The sequence below is a fragment of the Amborella trichopoda genome, chromosome 5, assembly GCF_054954075.1.
Source record: "Amborella trichopoda isolate Santa Cruz 75 chromosome 5, AtrichopodaSantaCruz75HAP2 v2.0, whole genome shotgun sequence".
Taxonomy (NCBI): Eukaryota; Viridiplantae; Streptophyta; class Magnoliopsida; order Amborellales; family Amborellaceae; genus Amborella; species Amborella trichopoda.
In genome coordinates this window covers 3,540,927-3,565,973 of record NC_142340.1, presented here as the reverse complement: position 1 = coordinate 3,565,973, position 25,047 = coordinate 3,540,927, and the positions used below count along the sequence as shown (strand labels likewise).

Below are 25,047 nucleotides of genomic sequence, written 5' to 3'. Positions count from 1 at the left end.
TTTATGAAAGTTTTGTACCAAGTCAGGATTTCAAAACTTGTCTCTGAAGTTGAAGAGTTGTGAACATAAATGCATAATGAGCCTGAAAGGGCACTTATTGTCCCAAAAAAAAAAAATGAAAAAAAGAAAAAAAAGAAAGAAACATGAAAGGGCAGTGGAGCTATCATTCTGCAACAAGGTAAGATGTTATGATCTAATAGACCAACAGAATAAGATGATCCTTTCAAACCGAGATTTGGTTTCACTGTAATTACTCCTCAATTTCTCAACTACATTACCTCAATCAAACAAGGAAATAACAAAAAGCATCAGAAAAGCAACAGCTCACGTTCTCCTGAACATGTGGCAACTTCATCTTTTCCTCTACCTAGAAAAACAATAGCATGTAGAAAGGAGAGAGAGCGAGTCCCATAAGAGCTTTATAATATTGTATAGGAAAAATTTTATATAAGGTTGCAACCTTAAAATGTAGGATTACAGATGCACCTCAAAATTCCATCGGAAAATGTTGTTTTAATTGTTGAAAAATCCTTTAATTGATCATCTCGACATGGAGATGTATCAATATGAAAAATAAAATAAAATTGATCCCCAGAAATAAAAATAGTACATCTTGCAATACATTCTCTAGACAGTCCATTTTTAAGACTTTCATATCTTTATAGATCTATTTGATTTTAACCATTTTTTTAGTTCAAAATTTTATGATTAAATATAAAAATAGATTTTGAGATAATCTTAAGAATTTTTTCACCAAAATTACATGTTATGATAAATTTTGGAGGTGCGCCGTAATTGGAGCGCCGTAAATTTTGTATAAGTTGGGGAATTTATGATTTAAATATAAATCAGGCTATGCTGCTTAAGATTTGCTATAAATGAGGCAAATGAATCTAACTTTTCTTCAAAATCATTGGATGAAAAGGCAGTCTAGTCTAGTGAATCCATTCGTTACAAGGAAAATAAAAAACAGTTCAGCAATATGAAATGAATGTGTTATTATTGGTACCTTAAGAGATAGCGAGGCTGCAAATTGTCATTCAACATACAATGAATTGAAGAAGTCGGCCAGTTTTTCTTCCGTAGAATCCTAAGTATCTTCATCATATAAAATGGATCCCTACTTTCTTCAACTCGATGCAGGGAAATCTCGACAATGCACACAAGCCGTCCATGTTTACATCTTGATGCTTGCAATGTCTCGAGTCATTCACGACTTCAATTTGATCCGCATCATTCAATGGAAAACGGTCAAAACGAATTTCTTTCTGGTGGGTTGTGAAGGTGCCTGGATAAAATGGTAATGAAATTTTATTTGATACTTCGCCTTCCCTTGAGAACAATAAGTCAACCCGATAGACATTGCTAGTGCAAGTAATGTGATGGACATAAACAACAAGGCACAGCATCATTTTTCTGTTATGAAGGCATGCATGTGAAGGCCTCGACAGTGTGCACGATGCTTGTTGATGCATTGTCCCATCTGAATTCCAGGTGTATCTTGGCGTGCATTTAAATGCGAACCAATTTGGAACCTTGCTCCCAGGAACACACAAGTAGTCTAAGCTTGTAAATATTTCCTATAAATAGATAGGCACAATGAAAACAAAATGGAAATTAGCAGTCAATAAAATAAAGGCAACTCAATAACCAACTGGCATGAATTTTCTTGCAAAGTAACTTACCTTCGCCAGATTTTGGCCTCTCCAAACGAGAGGACTGCAACCGCTCAAGTCCAGTTTTCTCAAAGATTTCAATCCACTGATAACCTGCATCTTAGTCATCCTCTCACAGTTCCTTAAATCAAATTCTATAAGTTGAGAAAGGTGAGAGAGGTTAGGTATACTTTTCAAAGATATGGAGTTGGAAGCTCTCAAAGTTTTCAAAGTGGTGGGAAGATCGCCGATAGCTAATAGGTTCTCACAGTCTGAAACATCCAATTTTTGAAGTTGAGAAAGGTGAGAGAGGTTCGGTATACTTTCCAAAGACATCCAGTTGGAAGCCTTCAAAATTTTCAAAGTGGTGGGAAGATCCTCCATAGCTGATAGCTTCTCACAATGTGAAACATCCAAGCGTTTTAGTTCAGAAAGGTGAGAGAGGTTGGGTATACTTTTCAAAGATATGGAGTTGGAAGCTCTCAAAGTTTTCAAAGTGGTGGGAAGATCGCCGATAGCTAATCGGTTCTCACAGTCTGAAACATCCAATTCTTGAAGTTGAGAAAGGTGAGAGAGGTTCGGTATACTTTCCAAAGACATCCAGTTGGAAGCCTTCAAAATTTTCAAAGTGGTGGGAAGATCCTCCATAGCTGATAGCTTCTCACAATGTGAAACATCCAAGCGTATTAGTTCAGAAAGGTGAGAGAGGTTGGGTATAATTTCCAAAGATATGCAGTTGGAAGCGTTCAAAGTTTTCAGACTGGTGGGAAGATCGATAGCTAATAGCTTCTTACAGTATGAAACATTCACGTATTTAAGTTGAGAAAGGTGAGAGAGGTTGGGAATTGTTTGCAAACTTTTGCATCCAGATACATTCAGGTATTTCAAACTGGTGGGGAGCTCAGGGATAGATGCCAGCTTGCAACACCGTACTAAAGACAGGTCTTCTAGTTGAGAAAGGCCCCTCATGCTGTTATGTAGACCCTGTAAATTGATCATGCCTAGATCCAACGTTTTCAATGATGACCACTTTTCAATGTCACCGAGAATCAACCCCCGGAAGAAGTAATCGCCCATGCGCAACTCTTCCAGGTTAGAAAGATGCCAAAAATCACCAGGTAATGTGGCTATAGCACATCTCTCCATTCTTAGATGGCGTAGTGACCTCATCCTTTCCATTGATGTTGGGAGTCTACTGAGGCTCTCGCACGCAGACAGATCCAACTCCTTGAGGTTTGCTAGTGAGCCTAGCGAATCTGGCAGTTCCTTGAGGTTGAAGCAATGAGTAAGTTGCAAATGAACTAAATTATGTAAAAGGCCTATGGATTTAGGAATCTCCACCAAGTTTGAACAACAATTAAGATTCAACTCCTTGAGGTTTGCTAGTGAGCCTAGCGAATCTGGCAGTTCCTTGAGGTTGAAGCAACGAGTAAGTTGCAAATGAACTAAATTATGTAAAAGGCCTATGGATTTAGGAATCTCCACCAAGTTTGAACAAAAATCGAGATTCAACTCCTTGAGGTTTTCTAGTGAGCCTAGCGAATCTGGCAGTTCCTTGAGGTTGGAGCAACCAGGAAGTTGCAAATGAACTAAATTTGGGTATAGAGAACAGTGAGGAATTCTCTCTAACTTCTTGCAATGCATGAGACGAAGAATCTTCAACTTCGGGAAAAGCTGTCCAAAAGGATTTGGTTAGTAGAGAGGATAACAGCCATGATAGGTTTCAAGAAAAGAAAAGGGCTTGTTGAAACAATATGATCTTAAATATACGTTAAGTTTCACACCAGCTTCATGTTGTTGTTCGACAAGCCAAATATAGCATCGCTGTTTGAGATGTCAAGTTCAACAAGCTTTTCATAGCTACAGCTATCTGAGAGGTATTTTAAAGGAGGTCCCTTCCATTCTAGCCACACTAATTCCGATGAAAGACATTTGAGGCTCTCATTCACGGATGCACCAATAATGCGCAGTAGCTTCAGATTGGTCATTGATTTAAATGCATCAGGTTTCCAACTATGGCCCTGCTTGTTCCAATCGAGGGCTAGGCCTCGAACCTCTGGAGTTCCCTAATTGACAGTAAAACTAAACGTCAGCCAAGTAGAGCAATGCTAAAAATCAAATGTACCTAATCATATCATCTTCATTCATTGTATAAGTTTCCTGAAGAGAAAAATAAGCTTGTTTAGGAATGTCTTACCTTGCCATTCTTCAACACATCAATGACGTCTTCTTGAGACCATAACCTACTACGCCTTCCTGGATCACCCAAGTTTTCTTGTTCAACAAAATGTCTCCCCATATCACGAAGTTGGTCGTGCATCCACAAACTACTATTCCATGTTTTATTAATCTTTATCTTGTTAATCTTTATCAATGACCGTTGCAATAATTTCCTTAAAGAATTTAAAGCAGGAAAACCACAACCCTTCCATATTTCAATTGCCCTATCTCTATCGTATCCAATTAATAAGCATGCAATGTCAAGAAATATTTGTTTGGTTTCTCCGTCCAAACCATCAAAACTTATTCTCAGCTTTGGCATGACTTCCTCTTCAGATATTGTTCTCAATTTTTTTACTGCCTCTTTCCACTCTTCAAGTGTCTTATCTGATAAGTAACTTCCTAACACTTTAAGAGTCAGTGGAAGCCCACTAGCAGTGGATAACACATCCTTAGAGATATGGGCATATTCTTGCACGGGTTCATCCCTCCCAAATGCGCACCAACTGAAGAGCTTAAGAGATTCATTGTCATCCAATCCCTCGAGCTTGTAGATATTACACTTATCCACTCTTTTATTAAACACATGCTCATCCCTTGTAGTGATCATGATCCTACTTCCTTGATGATACAATTTAGGGTCAATAGCCAAATTTTCTAGCTGATTCACGTTATCGACGTCATCAATTATAACTAGAACTTTCTTAGAGCCAATTTTTTTCTTAATGACATTGATACCTCTATAAACGTCATATATTCTTGGATCTGCTTCCTTAAACAGTTCCATAAGAAGCTGTTTCTGTAAGTTGATAACTCCATCCTTTGTTTTCGAAGAGTCTCTAACATCGGAGAGGAAACAGTTGCCTTGGAACCTAGAACATATTGTATTAAATACCACCCTGGCAAGAGTTGTCTTACCGATGCCACCCATTCCATGGATCCCAATTATCCGAGCATCATTAGTATCAATGTTTAAAAGTCCCATCAAATCAACAATGTGAGAATCGAGCCCAACAATAGGATGATCAGCAACATGCAATGGTGTTTGAAGCTCAAACTTCTTAGAAACATGCTCAACAATTTCTCGTACCAAATCTGCTTCAGTCCTACAGAAATATCGTTCCTCATTAGGCAATTAAAAAAAATAATATGAACAGGCTCTTTCTATAAATAGATAATCAAATACTAGAGATGTAACCTACCCAAACAACAAAATGGCCTAGTTAATAAGAATGATATATTTAAGTACAAAGAAGGATTTTCATGCACATGAAGCTATATCAGGCTGCATTTTAGATATCTATAAGAGTAACTAAATGAAAAAAATAAATGGTCAATTCGTTCCTATTTAAAGGTAAAAAACTAAAAACCAAATAAATGGTGACTATCACTGGAGGACCTGAAAATAGTCTACACTTTATACTTACTTTCTATGGAGTTCCTGATCGCAACATTAGGGAGGGAGGGAGTTAGGTCTTTTATGTATTTTTCAAGAAATCCAAGACCTTTGGTCATACCTGTAATTCTTCATTTCCCAACCACAAATCTCAGCAACTTCATTGAAAGCATTTCTCCACCTCTGCACTGTCTCCTCATCAAAGGCATTCTTATCTTTGTGATCCACAAAAGCTCTCTGGAAAGGCTCCTTTTGCCACCGAACTTGCCAAGCCTCCACATCGTAAAACACAGGAAAGATAGGCTTCCTCGTTGGTAAACTCAGTAAATAAGAAAGCTGGTGAAGGCAGGATACAGAGGAAGTATAGTTGGAGGAGAAGACGGGAATAAACACCTCACACTCTCCAATGGCTCTCTGTATATCATGGGGTAAATGTTGTTGTTGTTGTGTTGGTGCTAAGAAGGTGGGGATACCGGAATCAGTGAGAGCTTTGTGGAGATGGGCTGTGAACCCCTTTCCCGTGTCTTCATCACAGAAGTTCAGGAAAACCTCCATGGATTTGATCTCCCTCTCTCTCTCTCTCTCTCTCTCTCTCTCTAGATGGTGAGGCAAGTCGTACTGAGATGTTCTAGTATCTTTTCTGACAGGAGCTCGGGGTTTGACACTGTGTCTTGGGCAGCAGCTCAGTGCAGGCTTTCTCTCTCTACAAACTCACGAATTTGTTTACTTTGATGCGTGTATTTAAATTCTCACTCTCAGAGTAGACGTGCGAGTGAGTTGAAGGAGATTTCGTGAGAAACCTCATACTATAAAATATGGTACACCTCAAAAATCTAACAGAAAATATTGTCATAGAGTTTTGGAAAACTTTTTAAATTATCATCTTGCCTTCAAAATCTATAAAAATAAAAAGGAATAGAATTTCAAATCTTAAAATAATACATTTTATAATAAGTTATCTGAACCATCTATTTTTAAATTTTTTTATGTGTTTATAGATTGATCAGCCCTAGTTTAAAAATCTTGAAGTTATATAATTTGGGTTTAGCATGGATTTTCGTACTATTATCAGATTTCGAATATCATAACTATATCTTCTCAAAAAATTTAGAGATACATATAAAGTGTGCACCTTTATACAAATCTCACAAGTAAAATGAAGGCATCGAGAGCTCTTTGGCTCCCTTATATGAGCTTCCATCTCCTACATATGTTCAGGCTTCTCTCACCCTCTCTTCCATGATCCTCCTATTAGGATATGAACCTTGTTAATTATTTACAAGGGGTATTTGGAGTCTCAAATGAAATTTATTTGGCTTACACTCGTTCGTGATGTCAAGGATAAGACGAGGCTTTTGGAAGGTGCACTCAACATGGACATGGCTTGCAATGCCGCGTCCAATCAGTCCTGTGGGTTCCATGCCCCTCGTGAAAACGCCATTTTCAATGGCTGTCAAAACCTACGCGTCCCAGTCTTGCGATGCCGTGTCTTACTTTCTCATAGACTTTTAGTCTTGTGATGCCGTGTCTCATAGACTTTTAGTCTTGTGATGCCGTGTCTTTCTTTCTCATAGACTTTGTAATATAGCCTCTATTCCGTTATTCAATACACACACACCTATCAAAGGATAGGAGATAGTGTGAATGCTTGGAATTGGTGTTAAAAAATTATTTCTCTCTCTACAACCATCACCGCCTCTCTTCTCTCTCTAAAATCTTCCCTTCCAGCATTATAATAATAATAATAATAATAACCGTATATTAAGATAAGAAAGAAAGAAAGGCACTGGTAAAACTGCCCGAATGGATTCGTGGTCCCTCAAATGCTTTCTACAACAACAAAAAAAAAAAGGCCTCGTACATATCAATTCAAGAGGGAAAACGTTAAACATATGTAGAACTACGGGTGCACTTCAAAAATCTTAATGCCAAAAAACCCTTCGATTGATCATCTCGATGTATGACCATGAAAAATAAAAAGATTTTAAGTCTCGTAATTAATGCATTTTACCACATATTATCTACACCATCCATTTTCAAAATTTTCATATGCTTATAAATCTACTTGATTTTAACCATTTTTAAAATTTAAATTTATAATTAGATATAAAATTAGATTTTGAGATAGCCCTAAGAACATTTTACATCAAAAAGTAAAATTTGAAGGTGCACCTTACCTCTATAGCTACAATGCATCCGTATGCTAACTGCACCCATTGAACAATGTGTGAAGAAGAAAAGAGAGCCAAAACAAAAAAAGTGTCAAATGTGAGTGTGGACCACACTATATCATTGTAACCTGTCATATATTTTACATCAATTGCAATAGTGAAATTTTGATGAGTGAATACGGCTTTCTCTTCACCCCTATTATTTTTTTAGTTTTTATTATTTTCCGATCAAATTATTATATCAACGCTTCCGTAAATTTCCAACAATTGGGCCCTTGCACCATTTAATGAAGGTATCTCTTTCAACTTTTGTTCTTTTTTTTTGGGAGACGCGGTACTGGCATAGAACCGCGTCTACGTCTGCCAAAAAAAAAAATTCCCAAAAATCAAACACACATCCTTGAAACATGTGAGGCATGTTCCTAAGTTGAAGAAACATCTCATTTCAGCTGGGCAGTTAGATGACTCAGGTTCATAGTGACTTTTGGAAATGGATCATGAAAGATTTCAAGAGGTTGTGTGACAATCTTGAAAGAGTAAAAAAAATGGGAGCACTACACTCATCATGGTACAACTCAAAGAAATGATGCTACAGAGAAGATCGTTGTTGCAGCTAGTAAGCATGAGGATATGTAGATTTGACATAGCCGTTATGGTCATCTCAGTGAGCATGGTAAGAAGGTATTGCAAACTCAAAATCTTATTCATATTTCTAAGCATTCCTTTCTTGATTTTTGTGATCGTTGTGTCATTGGTAAGCAGTGTAGAGTTAGTTTTAAAAGAAATGAATTTCATAGAAAAAGTAAAGCATTAGAATTGATTAATTCGAATATTTGTGGCCATGTTAATGTTAAATCTCTTGGTGGAGCTTCTTATATTGTAACTTTTTTAGATGATTATTCTAGAAAGTGTTGGTTGTATCCATTGGCATCTAATGATCAACTTTTTGAAGTTTTCAAAGTTTTCAAAGCCAAGGTTGAAAAAGAAACAGAGAGATTTACAAAATGCTTGCAAACTGATAATGGTAGTGAATATTATTCAAATGCTTTTGATATTTTTGGTAAAGTGAGTGGCATTCGCAAAGTAAAGACTATTCTTGATACACCACAACAAAATGGTGTCATTGAGAGGATGAATAAAACCATAATTGAAAGAGTAAAAAACATGCTATCACAATCTGGTCTTGGTAAGCAATTTTTGGCTAAAGTTGCTAGTACAACTGTATGTTTGATCAACAGATCTCCCAGTGTACCCTTGAATGGAGAAATACTTGAAATTCTATGGAGAGGTAAAAGTGTGTCATTTGAACACTCGAGAACATTTGGGTGTGAAGCTTATGTTCAAGTGCCTAGTGAAAGTAGCGCCAAGCTGGAAGCCAAGTCAAGAAGATGTGTTTTTCTTGGTTATGGTGGTGATGACAGAGGTTATATGATTTGGGATCTTATTGCAAATAAGACTATCAAAAGTCGGGATGTTCTCTTTAATGAGAATGTAATGTTTGCTTAAAAGAAGCAAGAATAGCCAAAACAAGAAAGACTTGTTGTGGATATACAAGAACCAAATTCCATTGTTTTACCTAGACAAGCGCAAGAGAGTCAAACTCTTATACCAATTGTTAGGATCGATTGGTGAAAATCAGCAAAGGTTTATAACATTCATAGCTATTGTGCATTCATATCAATATAAACTATCAAACGAAACTACACAATATCAAAGCAAGAACATAAAATGAAAATCCAGCAACATTCAATCCACAGAGCACAAAGATTTAACGTGGTTCGATCACAAATCATGACCTACATCCATAGGAGAATAGAGCGAGACTTTACTTACTAATTTGGGAAGATTACTGTTGGATTTGGTGTTATCCAAAATCACTAACATAAGAAAATCTCATATTTTATGGGATTGAGATATTTTCATATTATGTGGAATTGAGATATTGAGATATTCCCATATTCTGTGGGATTGAGATATTCCCATAGGCTTAAGATTGATATTGATAGTTTACAAAGGGAAATAGAAATCCAAAAAGGATTATGACTCTCTTGGTCTTTTGATATATACGTAAGATCTATAGGAAATTTCCTATTTAGTTTGGATTCTTAACATTATATATATGGGATGAAAGTATAGAGAATTTGTGTGCCCTATTTAGGTCGCCATATGATAATATTAGTTCATCTATAGAAAGAAAGGGGGCACGACCTGTTGTGCATAAGATGCAATTTCCTATTAGAGAAGAAAGCTTTTTATAGAAAGAAACATTGTAATAGTGCCTCCTGTAGATTCCTAACAATTGAGAGGCTTGTACTTGGAGAATGAGATGCTTGTTTCTTATAGAGAAACAGTTCCCATTGAGAGTCTAGATGGTTTCCCTTTAGTTAGAGAGAAAGTCAGTTTCTTGTTGCTCTCGCGTCTCTATGTGGTGTTGTCGATAATGGTTGCTAGAATTAAAGAGAAGGAAGGGAGAGTAGTTTAAAAATGTTTGTTTGACTGTGTTCTCGTCAAGATTTGTTCCAAAATATTTGATATAACTTTCATTGCTATAATGGAATTCTGTTTGCCGTACCCGTGGATATAGCCCTTTTGGGGTGAGCCACGTAAATGTTTGTGTTTTTGTGGTATGTGTTTCTTGCTTTATTTCTCGTACTTTATTTGTCAAAAATCAACTCATCGGGTTTAGAGCTTCGGCGTACAACAAGTGGCATCAGAGCCCGGTTTGGGGCTGTCGGTATGGCAGTAAAGGTTTCGAATGCAAAGTTCGAGGTGGAAAATTTTGATGGCAAATACTATTTTTCAGTAAGAATGATGGAGGAATTTATTTGGCAAAAGATGAAGAATCTGTAACGCTATCCAATAGATGCTGATATGGTGAGCAGGCGATTTTGATATCCAGGTGGAGATTGTTGGATTTGGTGATATCCAAAATCACCAACATAAAGAAATCCCATAATTTATGGGATTAAGATATTTTCACATTATGCGAGATTGAGATATTCTCAATCTCAATGAAATATAAATCCAAAAAGATTAGGACTCTTATATTTATCTCTTAAGTTTTGAGATACATGTAAAAACTATGGGAAATTTCCTATTTAGTAAGGACTCCTAATCTTATATATATGGAAGTGTTGGGCATTTGTGTGCCCTATTTGGGGTCGGGAATGGTGGTTTCCTCTAGAGAGAGAGGGAGGCAGAGCCTTTTGTGCATAAAATGCAATTTTTTCTTAGAGAAGAGAGCTTCCTATGAAAAAAAACATTGATGTTGCCTCCTGAAGACTACTGCAAAGTGACATGTTGGTTTCTTGTAGAGAAGCGATTCTCATGGAGATTTTAGGTTGTTTCCCATTTAGTTAAAGAGAAAGTCAGTTTCTCGTTGCTCTCGCGTCTCTATCTGGTTTTGTCGATAATGGTTAAAGAGAAAGAAGGGAGAGTGGTTTAAAGGGTTTGTTCAACCGTGTTTTTGTCGAGAATTGTTCCAAAATATTTGATGTAACTTTCATTGCTATAGTAGATTTTTGTTTGCCGTGCCCACGAATGTAACCATTTTGTGATGAACCACATAAATATTTGTGTTCTTGTGACATGTGTTTTTTGCTTTATTTGCCAAAAATCAACCCATTGGGTTTAAAGTTTCTACGCACAACAATTACAAGGAGAAATCATGCTCAAAATATCAATTTCCAACCCTTTCTGACTCTAAACAGAGCCAAAAAATAAGACACCAAGAACGCGCAAAAATGGTATCTCTTTAACACTTTCCTTTCTCTCACTTTCTCTTTCTAAAACAAAGCATACTAAGCTTCCAAGAGAAAACCCAATTACAGCCCAATCTCTCTATTTTTTTCTCACAAATTTTATCTCTAAACAAAATGGTTTTAATCTTTTTAAAAGAATAATACTCGTATAAGACCACAATGCAATCTAATAGCTCGAAATAAAAGATAGAAAATTCAAATAAAACTCCCACATGTGTGATTTGCTTCCACACATGTAACACAAAGAAGTATTTTTATGCACATGAAGCTATATCAGATTGCATTTTAGATATCTATAAAAGTAATTAAATGAAAAATCTAAATGGGTTAGTCCCATCAATTCATTCCCATTTAAAGGTAAAAACCAAATAAATGGTGACTATCAATGGAGGACTTGAAAATAGTCAAAACTTTATACTTACTTTCTATTGAGTTCCTGATCGCAACATTAGGGAGAGAGAGAGAGAGACTGTGTTAGGTCTTTTATTTATTTTTCAAGAAATCCAAGATATTTGGTAATACCTGTAATTCTTCATTTCCCAACCATAAAGAACAACAACTTTATTGAGAGTATTTCTCCACCTCTGCACTGTCTCCTCATTAAAGGCATTCTTATCTTTGTGATCCACAAAAGCTCCCTCGAAAGGCTCCTTTTGCCACCGAACTTGTGAAGCCTCCACATCGTAAAACACATGAACAATAGGCTTCCTCCTAGGTAAACTCAGTAAATAAGAAAGGTGGTGAAGGCAGGATACAGAGGAAGCATAGTTGGAGGAGAAGACGGCAATAAACACCTCACACTCTCCAATGGCTCTCTGCACATCATTGGGTAATTGTTGTTGTTGTTGTTATGTAGGTGCGAAGAAGTTAGAGATACCTGAATCAGTGAGAGCTTTGTAGAGATGGGTGAGAGCTTTGTAGAGATGGGCTGTGTGTTGAGGATTGATGTCATGTATTTTGAAGAAATATATCTGTCAAGATAGAGTCAACGGGACAACTCCGGAGGACCGTTAAAAGCCCAGATGGGCGAAAGTTATTTATCCGTACATGGGTATTTTTGTAATTTGTACGGGACTCTATATATATGATAGCGATGGGGTTCCTTTAAGGGTTAGGGAAAAAACGCAGATTGCTTTGTAATCAGAAAGAACAGAGAGGCATGAGGAAGAGAGCTATTGTAACGTTATTCTCCATTACCAATGAAGAAGCTCTCATCTCCAGTGGACGTAGGCACGTTGCTGAACCACGTATGAGGAAGAGAGTTATTGTAACCCTATTCTCCATTACCAATAATGAAGCTCTCATCTCTCGTAGATGTAGGCACGTTGCTAAACCACGTATATCTTTGCATTTTGGTTAAATTGTCTATTTCTTTTGTATTTGTTTCTGTTTTCTTGTTTTGTAGATTGTTTTTCGTTTCTACATTGTGAACCCCTTTCTCGTGTCTTCATCACAAAAGTTCAAGAAAACTTCCATGGATTTGATCTTCATCTGTTGAAGATATACCAAGTCAAATTGCTTAGTCAAGTTGGTTATTGGTGATAAACCTCATATTATTTTTCTTTATCTCCAAGATTCATTGTGATTTGTCCTCTATATATAGAGGCACGTATTTGTGTAATTTTTTGTCTTTTGGAAGGTGCTGCAATGACCTCCATTCACACTGACAATGTTGGTCGTGGACGAGGTCGCCCTGATGTTTTCCACCACTCTCAACATAATGACTGAGGACGTGGTCGTGGCTCTCGAGGACAAGAACGTCCACGTTGTGACTATTGTGGTTTCATTCGCCACATCCATGCACAATGCCGCAAGCTTCATGGATCTCAACACAAGCTTCATGGCAAACCTGTTGCTACTGCAGTCAATTCCAGCTCCAATCTTCCCACCAGCTTCGAAGTACCTGACCCCTCCATTGTCGTGCATCTCTCACCTGCTCAACACTCCCAACTAATGTCTCTCTTTAACACTGAACAAAACTTCTCTTCAGCCAACTTAGCCGGTATGAAAGTTTCATATGCTTCTATGCCTTCTCTGTCATCCTCTTGGATTATAGATACCAAAGAGTCAGATCACATAGCTTCCTCCTCATCTTACACATCCACCACAACACCTCTCCCACAAGCCCAATCTGTTAGGCTTCCCAATGGTGATGTTGTTCATGTTTCTCAAAAAAGAAACTGCACTCTTTCATCCAATTCATAGATATCGCTCTTTCAGTTAATACCCTCAACCAATTCATGCAGTCACCACGTCAACCCCACATGGATGCCGCTACCCACATCCCCCGCCATCTAAAAACCAACCCCGGTCAAGGTATTCTTTTGGTCGCTTCAAACAATTTCCAACTATCTGGCTACTCAGATTCTGATTGTGCTAATTGCCCCATCAGTCGTCGTTCAGTTACGGGTTACTGCACTTTTCTTGGAAACAGTCCCATTTCCCGACGCATAAGGAAACAGAGTACTATATCCTGCTCCACTGCCGAAGCAGAATATCGCACTATGGCGACAACCACTTGTGAATTAATTTGGCTTAAGTACCTCCTTGTGACTTGGGAATTGCACATGCTCAACCTATGCACCTTTATTGTGATAATCAAGCAACGCTACACATTGCATCTAATCCAGTCTTTCATGAACGTACCAAGCACATTGAGCTGGATTGTCATGTTATTAGAGAGAAATTACAAGACAGTCCCATCCAAACTCGTTATCTCTACACCAACAATCAACGAGCGGACATTTTCACTAAATCTCTTGACAAAGAGAAATTTCTATATCTTCGGAACAAGTTGGGTGTTCTCGACCCACACACTCCAACTTGAGGGGGAGTATTAACAACTAAATCTTGACTTGACTTCGTCAAGTCATTCCAGAGAAGTTGTTCTTGACTTTGTCAAGTCATCCGAGATAAGATGTTGTTAAAGTTCGAGAGAGCATGCACACAGATATTAAATGTAAAGAGAAGAAGAAGAGAAAATAGATAACACAAGATTTATGTGGCTTAGGCTGAAGCCTTACGACGTTCATGCATCCAAAGCCCTAACTGGATGCATCCAACTATTTTTGGATAAAAAATTATACAAATACGAAACAAATCACAATGAATCTTAAAGATAGAGGAAAATAATATGAGGCTTATCACCAATAACCAACTTGACTAAGCAATTTGATTTGGTTTATCTTCAACACTCCCCTCAAGTTGGTACACAGAGTGAAGCGAAGTGCCCCACTTGCCAAACTGAAATTCACAATGAATCTTAAAGATAGAGTAAAATAATATGAGGCTTATCACCAATAACGAACTTAACCAAGCAATTTGACTAGGTTTATCTTCAACACTCCCCTCAAGTTGGTATACGGAGTGAAGCGAAGTGTCCAACTTGCCAAACTGAAATTAGAACTGGAAGGAAATTGGAACTAGAAGGTTTTTTTTGCTCGGCTCTTTCAAGCCGATGTTTTCTTTTGCGCAGCATGGGGCCGTGCAAGTGCCGATGTTTTCTTTTGCGCAGCATGGGACGGAAGCTTTCTTGCGCGGAGGTTTTCTTTTGCGCAACACGACATTTGGGGCCGGAGGTTTTCTTTTGCGCAGCACGACACTTCGGGCCAAAGGTTTTCTTTTGCGCGGCACCGCACTTGGTGCCGGAGGTTTTCTTTTGCGCGGCACGACACTTAGGGCCAGAGCTTTTCTTTTGCGCGGCGCGGCACAACACTTGGAGCCGGAGGTTTTCTTTTGCTCTGATACCATGTTAAAGTTCGAGAGAGCATGCACACAAACATTGAAAGTAAAGAGAAGAAGACGAGAAAATAGATAACACAAGATTTGCGTGGTTCAGGTCATGGTTTTCTTTTGCTCTGATACCATGTTAAAGTTCGAGAGAGCATGCACAGAGACATTGAATATAAAGAATTGAAAGAATTGAATGTAAAGAGAAAAAGAAGATAAAACAAATAACAAAAAATGTACGTGGTTCAAGATTTACGTGGTTCAGACCATATTAAAGTTCGAGAGAGCATGCACACAGACATTGAGTGTAAAGAGAAAAAAAGAAAATTGATAACACAAGATTTACGTAGTTCACACAGAAGCCTTACGTCCACGCATCCAAAGCCATAACGGGATACATCTTCACTATTTTTGGATAAAAAACTACGTAAAGAGAAGAAGAGAAAATAGATAACCCAAGATTTACGTAGTTCACGCCAAGAAGAAGAGAAAATAGATAACACAAGATTTATGTGGTTTACGCAAATAGATAACACAAGATTTACGTGGTTCACGCCAAGAAGAAGAGAAAATAGATAACACACGATTTACGTGGTTCACGCCAAAGCTTTACGCCCACGCATCCAAAGCCCTAACGGGCTACATCTTCACTATTTTTGGATAAAAAATTACACAAATACGTTGTACAGAGAAGAAGAAGAGAAAATAGATAACGCAAGATTTACGTGGTTCATGCCAAGAAGAAGAGAAAATAGATAACATAAGATTTACGTGGTTCACGCAAATAGATAACACAAGATTTACATGGTTCACGCCAAGAAAAAGAAAAAGTAGATAACACAAGATTTACGTGGTTCACGTCGAAAACTTACGTCCACGCATCCAAAGCCCTAACAGACTACATCTTCACTATTTTTTGATAAAAAATTACACAAATACGTAACTCTATATATAAAGAACAAATCACAATGAATTTTGGAGATAAAAGAAAATAATATGAAGCTTATCACCAATAACCAACTTGACCAAGCAATTTGATTTGAGATTTCATGAGAACGAAGGCAATAATTGCGTGTAAAATCTAAAAGAGCACCAAGGAAAGTAATATCGAGAAGGGAAAAGTTTATATACAGCTAAAGCTCTAAACAATCAAATAGCCTACCCCAAAACTTTCATTAGAAGAGGTTATTTTGACGTTCAAATATCCTCAAATTGATCATCTCGACATCAAGATGTATGAACATGAGAAAAGAAATGGATATCAAGTTTTGAAAATAGTGAATTTTGTAACGCATTTTTGGACCGTCAATTTTTAAGATTTTCATAGACCTATCAATCTACACTGTTTTTTAAGCTGTAAACTTTATAAATAAAGATGAAAATAAATTTTAAGTCTATTATTAATATTTTCAGTATTGAAACCACATTTCTCGATACTATTTGAAAGTAAGTTCTAATTTGATTGTTTAGAGCCTAGGCTCTATACAAACCGCACCGGAGAGAGAAATCCTATCGTGTTTGGTCCTTTGGCACGCCGAAAGTGTCATGGAAAGCTATACTCACTCAACCACCAAGGTGGAATGTGCACCCCTTGGGATGGTAATGGCGGACTCGACCCGACCCAACCCATTCCTCCGATCCAAACCGGTTTAGATGCAAATCAATTGGACGGGTGGATCAGGTTGGGGACGTGTCTATAAATTAAACTATATGAAAAGTTATTTTATTTATTTTATATTGTATAATTAGCATCATTCATATGTAATTTATAATAATATATCAACGAGACCCAATTCCCACTCTACTCCAACGGAGCATACTGTTCAGAACTCTCACGGATAAAATAGCTACTTTGGAGAATTTTTTTTATTTGAAATTTAAGATCCACGTATCACTAGATAATATTTTCAACAAAACAGTTTAGATTTGAGTTCCTGAATGTGGAGACCAACCCCTTTATTGGCCGATTCTTTTTCACTATTAGGACATCATTATTTTTAGGCACATAGAGAGTACGAATTTGTTCGGTTTTTATTTAATGTTGGCTATTGGATTCCATGTCTATAAGTTACATCTCCAGATTTTGAGATCCAAGAAACATTCCTAACTTGAGTTTTGCCCGAGGGAGCAAATGGCCAATATACTCCTACACAAGCATAAAAACCTTTAACCCTTTTTATTATTTTTTTTAGAAAAAGAAAACGTAATTATAAAATAGTCAGAGCGTATCGATATGTCATGTCAGTTAATTTATCCACCAAATTAGTTAATAAAATAAGAAAAAAATTTATATAAGGTGGAAACCTTACACTATAAAATATGGCATACCTCAAAAATGTAATATAAAAGAGCGTTATGGAGTTTGGAAAACCTTTTAATTTATGATCTTGACCTCGAAATTTATAGATATATAAAAATAAAAAAAATAGAAATTCAAGTCCTAAAACAGTACATCTTATAATCTAAAACATCTCTTTTCAAATTTTTTATGTGTTTATAGATCGATCAGCCGTATTTTTAGAATCTTAAACTCCATAATTTGGGTTTAGCACGTATTTTTAAACCATTATGAGGTTTACAATATCATAACTATATCTTGCAAGCAAAATTTACAGACACGTATAAAGTGTGGACCTTATACAAATATCACAAGTAAAATGAAGGCATCGAGCTCTTTTGCTCCCTTATATGAGCTTCCATCTCCTACATATGTGCAGGCTTCTCTCTCCCTCTCTTCCATGATTCTATTAAGATATGAACCTCGTTAATTATTTACAAGGTATTTGGAGTTCAAATGCCTTACTCTTGTGATATCAAGGATAAGAAGGGGCTTTTGGAAGGTGCACTGAACATGGCTTGCAATGCCGCATCCAGTTTTGTGGGTGGGTTCCATGAAAAATACATTTTTAGTGGCTTGCCTTTTAACTATCTCACGCGTCCCAGTCTTGTCACAAACAGTGTCTGCCAATTCTGGATGGTACGCCCATCCATGGCCAAAAAGATAAATACCATGTCTGCCATGTCTCCTGCGAGATCAAGCTGTACAATTAATCCCTCCCTCAGGAGAGATATTTGAGAGGATTTGGTGTCCCTGAGATGTATTGGAAATCACCAAATAATCAAGATATGGCTTGGATTGAGCAGTTTAGATTTCACCGCCTAAAAAATGGATGCCGACTTAACCCATTACAAATAGCCCTTTGTATTCCCTATTTTAGATAATTTGGCTGAGCCAAACCGTCCGTGCCAAAGACGGACCTAGGCTAGAGCCCCCGGACCTAGGCTAGAGCCCCTTGGGCACCGGGGTAAGGCAATGGCTAGGGCTGACCCGAAGCCTAGGTTGTTGCCAGGTACATATAACTAACCCCACTCCCTTGGTTCCAATTAGCTGTCCAAATCTAATCGGAAGTCAACTCAATTAACCACATGAATTTTCTTTATTAAGATTCATAAGTTTTCAACCAACAAACTCTATCAAAAAGTATTATCTCATTCCTCTACCCATAATAAATAATCAAATTCTATGGCTGACTATTTACCCACAAGGAACGGACCATCCAAAACCAACACATTAGCACATCGATTCAAAAACTCTTATTTATTAAGATTACATAAGTTATCAACCCACAAACTCTATCAAAAAAGATTATCTCATTCCTACACCCATAATATGTAATCGAATTCTATAGTTGTCCACCTACCCACAAGGGATGGACCATCCAAATCCAACACATTAGCACATCAATCCCAAATTTTGTATAATCAAATAAGAAGTCTACTATTTTCCTGAGAGGCAAACGCCCTCGAGCCATCCATTTCTTGGATTGCATAAAAATGGTGCCAAAAGTTATGCTAAAAATTTGACTCATGGTGCACCAATTTGTAAGACTAGTAGCCTCTCCTTTTTCTCTCACATTGCAAGACGGTGCCCTCTCACTGCAAATATGATTTCTCTTTCATTATTTACCTATTATTTACCTATTTTGATTAATAATAAAACGGATTTTTCTGATGTATAAAATGAAAATCCAAATGGCATTTGCTACTATTACCTTCCCAACCACGATTTGTTATTTCTTCTAGCCATTTCAACTCGAATAGTAAATAAGGATAAATTAACTAAAATAATATAGTGGATTTTTCACACGTTATTTGGCCATATTTTTTACTGCTTTGGTGGATTACTGATTCTTTTCTCTGGTTTACTTATTTTGAGTGTTGTTCTTTTGGTTGAAAACTGCAGTATTTGACTGATCACATAGATGGGGATGTGACATGGCAGCTAATTCGGGGACCAAAGAAGGTACTAGAGGTGAAGGTCTTTGGATAAATTCATTGTGAAATTTGATGTCATGTTCAGTGCTATTTCCTCTTTTTTTTCTTTTATCACTGTGGAGGGAGAGAGAGAGAGTAATGATAGCAGAGTTATAAATCCAAACTGGACGGGCAGCTATGACATGTTGGACTACCGACGCTAGTCTCAGCCGATCTAGTCTATAATAAAAACATAATTTGATCAAAATAAATATTTGATTGGTTTTGGCAAGCCAAACTCGCTTATTTTATTCGGTTTGACAGGCCAAACATAGGTTAACTTGTTTTGTTATATATTTCATCTTTTTAAAATAGTATTTATATTTTCTTTCATTATTCTAAAATCCCCTTAGGCAGGTTCGTCTAAACAAACTGATTTTGATTCGATCAGACTCCTCATTGATTTTGGCAGTCAGTCCGATTCTAGGTCTACCAATATACCATACACGACCCACCCAGCATTTTCAAGGTAGAATTTGAAGATGATCTGTAGCACTATGGGCCTATTTGACAACTGGAAGCTAAATCATGAACTGTAAATTGGAAGTTCCTCTTTGCTGAGAAGAAAAAATTTAATGTAAGAAGTTGTAATGTAAGAAGTTATGGGTTTCTGTGTTTGATAATCTGCTCGAATGTTGAAGAAGTTCTAGGTTTCTCCTGGAATGTTAAGTTCTAAGGACCTGTGTTTGATACATGTTGAAAGACTAGGTAGTTCGGGATATCTGTGTTGGATTAGTTATAGAAGTAATACACAAGACGTAAATTGTTAAAATTGAGATCCATATATTATTTATTTTCTATTAATTTTTAGAACATTATTTTTTGAGATAAAATATCAATTGAAAGTAAATTACGTTGAATTGAGAGAGAGAGAGTTCCATCATGTAAAAGTACATACCACAAATACAGCTCATACCACAAATACAGCCCACTTACTGTTGTTGTAGGTTCTTCCACGTGCATCTCATAAATAATCAAGGCTCATGAGTAATCAAACAAGTGTCCATGCCTGTAAATTTCCCACAGCAAACAAAGAGTAAATTAGGGTATGAAGATAAGAGCATGTCATCCATATTTAATAACAGATAGTATGAATTAAGTCCAATTTTTAACAACAAATAGGATGAATTACATCCAGTTGAATGTAGCTATCCCTTCATCTGTTTTATGAGAACAATTGGTTGTCCAGAATTCCTCAGGCTCGTGAGCTTGTATCTCCCATTATCGTTCAACAACAAATCCAAGAGTTGGGAACCGCAAATAAGAAAAGAAAAAAGAAAAAAAAAACAAAACAGTTAATGCAGCACATTATAAAGCTCTGTGCTGCTGAATGTCATTCCATAATGTATTTAACGTATTCGCAGGTCTTTCTAAAGTAGCAGTCCCCAGATGTTAATCTAAGTTGGTGGCTTCGCACAGATCGTGCATGTATGTATTTATATAGGAAAAGTATACAAAGAGAGCATTTACTTTTAGTAAAAAGATGTCACAATCACTCTTGTCCTTTAGATTTTAAATTGGGTGATTGTGAACATGTCATTGACTAGACTCAAAGTTTAAAAAAAAAAAAAATGCTCAAACTTCGTGACACACTCCAAGCCATCCAATTTGGAATCTAATGGTTATGAGTAATTGTGACCTCCTTGTACGAAAGATAAATGGTCTCATAATATACAATCCCATTATATATGTTTGTATGTATGTATGCACATATGTCTGCCTATGCATCCATTCCACAAAAAGCCCCCATTGAAAAGCAGTTCCAATTAGCTCACGTGTGTTTGCAGAACGTTTGTCTGTGTTATCTAGGTCTTGCATTCATCTGTGAGTGCATTTGATTTTGAGCCGAAACTTGTCATTTCCTGTACCACTACCATGGTTGTTAACGTGGAGTGCTACAGGATATGGAGGGACTGGAGCATCCAGCTACCCCAGAATTGGGATACCTTAGGTCCTCCCCAACCCCCCCAAAAACAAAAAAAAAAAAAAAAACCACAAGGGTAACTGGTGGAAATAATTGTCCTGTGTGGAAGCCACCTCACATTTGGAAGAAAAAAAAAAAAAAGGTACACACACACCCCCTCTTCCCCGATGCCCTAAATTTCTCTTATCACTCTTTCCTCTCTCAGCCCTCTCATTCTTGCCCCACCACTCTGCAACACCATTTATCACTATCGCCACACTCTTCCATGATAGAAAAGCTTAAAGAGAAAAGGAGTGAGTGCCCTTAATCTCACTTGGGGGGTCAGTACCTCTCTCTTTTAAGTACATATAATTACATTGTATAATTATGTCCTTGACTATGATGATCATGACAATATGGCACAAAATTCGTATATACAAGAGACATACATTTCATAGAAGGTAATTGTTATTTCAGTTTTATATATAACTGAAAATGGTAAGGAGGGATGCCAAAAATAGCCCTTCACTCCATCATAGAGAAAAACCTGCCACTTCATAAGCACTTTGAGGATCATATCTCTCACATTGCTTGCTCATCAAATTACTTTCCAAAAATCCCCTTCCACTAACAAGGGCGCTCAAGAGTAACTAATCATAATTCTGATTCTCAAAAATAGAGGCGTTATGTCAGCCAATGTGGAGTCTCTAACAACAATTTCATGCTCTGATTTTACATACAGTACATATACAGTCTTCACAAAGTTAGTGCAACACTTACTAGGCATGCTAAAGGATCAAACATCAGTTAAACTAATGGAATTAGAAAAACCTGTGGCTTATTAAATGGTGCAAGAATTAAAGGTCAGAAATTTATTATTCATTAAACAGAGTATAGGTGATACAACAGAAAAAACTAATAAGAGCCCAAATAAATAAGTGAGCATCTATCCTTGAAAGAGCTACTTCTAGGGTATGCAGCATAAGTTGAAGGCATGATTCCATTGACTGATGGTTTGTTAAAATATAGGAATACGCGATATAAAACAATTTTATAGACAAGCCAACATTTTTTAACATAGACAACAGTTAACTATATCCGATACAAAACAGAATAAGAAGAACTTAAAGAATATTGGAATAAAAGGATGGTACATGTTTCTTGCGAGGAGGCGGTCCGAATGTATAGCTCGTATTATTTGTAGACAGATAGATTGAGAAGAAAAAGGGTGAAACTTGGGGTTTTCTTCATCTGAGAACTGGAAAGTTGATGGATTTTTCTTCCTTAGACAGAGTACTGCAAATTTATAGCCGTCGCTCTTTGCAGAGAGAGAGGAAAATGGAGAGAGAGAGGGAGAGTGGGTTTTATTCATCAGAGCAACTGAGAAATCACATAGATAAGAGAGAGAGATTGCGTATTTTCTTCTGAGATAAAGAGAAACGAGAGAAATTTGTGGGTTCTAAGAGGTTTTAGAGAGAGAGAGAGAGAGAGAAGGAGAAAGAGAAATCGGATCCGGGTAGATGCTTTTGAACAGGGGCAGAGAAGCGGTCAGCAGGGTCACAGGAATGCCATTTCTTGTATCTCTTATGAAAATCAATCTCCATGAGATAGCCTGTAACAGAGGTAAACAGCATGTGACATCGCTGCCCCCTTATCGCATGCTCGAACTCATACACCTTATTGTACCTCGATCACCCCTCTCTCACTCTAAACCCTCCTTGAGAGAGAATGCCTGCAACTGCCTTTGCCACTGATGGCTTCTCTGCAACGTTCAAAACCCTAATCCCCTCTCTCATAGGCATTGCAGAAACTTCAAACAAAGAGAACAATCTGCGCAGATGAGAGAGAGAGACCAGTAAACACACTTGCAGAGAGAGGGGGGGGGAGATTTTCTACACTAATTGTAGACCCTGTTAAAGCTACCCTTTCCTTACAATTTTCAGTCAACAACCTGTCGTACATTTTTGGAGATGTGTACCATAATCCGTATGATAGTAGAAACAATATAGTCATAAGAGTCAATCCTGTGTCCGATCAGTGGATTGGATGGTGATGGACATTGGGTGTAATTGAATGAATGGATGCATTGTGGTACCCGCTCAGCATCACCATCGAATGGTAATGGCCCCATTGACCATACTTGTTACCAAGGTAATAAGGCTCATTTTTTTTTAACACTTCTTTGGCTGTAGGAGCAAACGATGGATGAATACGGACCCGCCAAAGACGTTCAGGAATTTAGATTTGGTAGTCCATCTTATTTTTACGGGGTATTGTGTAAGCCCCAATGATTTCGTGCTTCTGCAGGAGGAAACTTGTCCATTTGCTACCCCGCCCAAAATTGGGTATTTTTAGGATGCCAGATTTTATTATGTATCCTCTATTATGTATCCTCTACAACCTAGAGACAATTCTGAAGAAAAAAACAAAAAAAAAAAAGGATAACACAATCTCTAAGAGCCCTTTTTTTTTTAGAAAATAATCATCGAATGGACCGGCCCACCCACTGGCCCTAACCCGGCCCTAGTCTTCAAAGGACAAGCCTAGACCTGGCCCAGCCCTAACCGGGCGAAAAAGTCCCTGACCAAATGCGGGACTTGCCCAAGCCCAGACCTCGGGCACCTTTTGTGGCCCTAGCCATAATGCCGGGCCACCCATTAACATGGCTAACGGTGATTTTTAAATGGGTCCAGCTTTTAAATCCAAAAATTATTTCTAAGCATATTTTCTACGAGAGGGAGCAAATGGAAAGTTTGCTCTCGTTGGAGCATAGTATACGTGCTCTTGGGTAAAATTCACAAACTAACCCGCCTTATTCATATCGGTAGAAATTTCTTGAGTGATTTAACGTAAATTTTTTTTTAAATTACAAAATTTTCTGGTGGAAATTATAAAGAGGATCGATCAACTTATTTTTTTATTTTTTTTCAAAATTACTTTTCAATCTAAGGATATCCTTGGATTGAATTTTAATATTATTTTTTTTAGTTTTTTAGTTAGTAAGGCACCACCCTAAAGCTTGAACATTGCCCTACCAATGAAAAAACTATTAAAAAATAAATTAAAATTTAGACCAAAGATTCCATCCTCATATCAAAAGGAAATTTTGTAAATATAAATCTATAAACCGAACATTTTGTATTTTAGAAAAACTTTTAGAGCCCATACGGAAACCACTCAAATTTCTTTTAAGCAAATAAATTAACTATATATAGTGTTTTTGAATTGTGAATGATGATACGAACTAGAGGCCAACTTCCCTTGCTTCTTAATATGCTCCCCTTGCTTCTGCGTTTTGAGCCTTCTTAGCACAGCCACCAAAGATCTTGAGGGCATTCATAGTTATGTTCATTTTATTAGTTTAAATTTCACTGTTTATGAAATTTACAGGTCTTATTGGTATCATAGGTTCCTTTCCCGCTTTACGATTAATGGTAAGAGGGAATTGAGTTACATGGTGTGCGATCCTGGCCACGATAAGACGCACACCGTCGGAAAAACCGACCGGGTCAACCCGGACCCGACCAAGTTACTCAATACCAGCCACTGGCTGTCGTTGGCTTTGGTTGGTTGGGGTGGTCAACCGGATTGACCGCTCTAACTTAAAAATAAATACATAAAAATTTATTAAAAATCTAAAAAAATAAGAAATTTGTTTGTAATATTTTCTATTATTTTCAAAAGAGTAATGAACCTATGAAACCCTCCCACAACCATGGGTGTAGGACCCCAAAGGATCACCATTAAATTTGGCACAGATATTTAGAAAAGTTATCACATGGGTGTGGGACTTGACTTTTTTATAGATCTGTGCCAAATTTAATAGTGATCCTTTGGGGTCCTATATACATGGGTGTGGGAGGGTCTCATAGGATCATTACTCTTTTAAAAAATATTG

General features: G+C 37.2%; 1 protein-coding gene across 7 annotated transcripts; it reads right to left on the bottom strand.

The window, feature by feature from the left end:
- On the bottom strand, positions 1 to 23,081 carry LOC18443394 (uncharacterized). 7 transcript variants are annotated; one of them, XR_016055646.1, is made up of 7 exons: positions 22,304 to 23,081; positions 20,145 to 20,255; positions 3,853 to 4,981; positions 3,440 to 3,721; positions 1,686 to 3,329; positions 1,010 to 1,580; positions 1 to 367 (listed from the first exon to the last, which is right to left on the bottom strand). XR_016055646.1 is itself a non-coding variant. In XM_020673061.2 (6 exons), the coding sequence occupies exons 2-6, from the start codon at positions 20,207 to 20,209 to the stop codon at positions 1,104 to 1,106; spliced, it is 3,597 nt and encodes a 1,198-aa protein (XP_020528720.2). In that variant the 5' UTR covers positions 20,210 to 20,255; positions 22,304 to 23,081; the 3' UTR covers positions 984 to 1,103. The 7 variants fall into 7 exon arrangements, 2 of the variants coding, with proteins under 2 accessions (XP_020528720.2, XP_088723045.1); XR_016055647.1 differs by having other exon boundaries at positions 20,183 to 20,255; positions 22,304 to 23,060; XR_016055645.1 differs by lacking the exons at positions 20,145 to 20,255; positions 22,304 to 23,081 and adding an exon at positions 5,393 to 6,753.
- Between the last annotated feature and the right edge of the window lie 1,966 nt (positions 23,082 to 25,047).

Coding starts and splice junctions, on each gene's coding strand:
- LOC18443394 (XM_088866919.1), bottom strand. CDS start 5,826: ATGGAGGTTTTCCTGAACTTCTGTGATGAAGACACGGGAAAGGGGTTC. Junction 4,982..5,392: donor TGGGAAATGAAGAATTACAG/GTATGACCAAAG, acceptor ATATTTCTGTAG/GACTGAAGCAGATTTGGTAC. Junction 3,722..3,852: donor ATGTGTTGAAGAATGGCAAG/GTAAGACATTCC, acceptor ACTGTCAATTAG/GGAACTCCAGAGGTTCGAGG.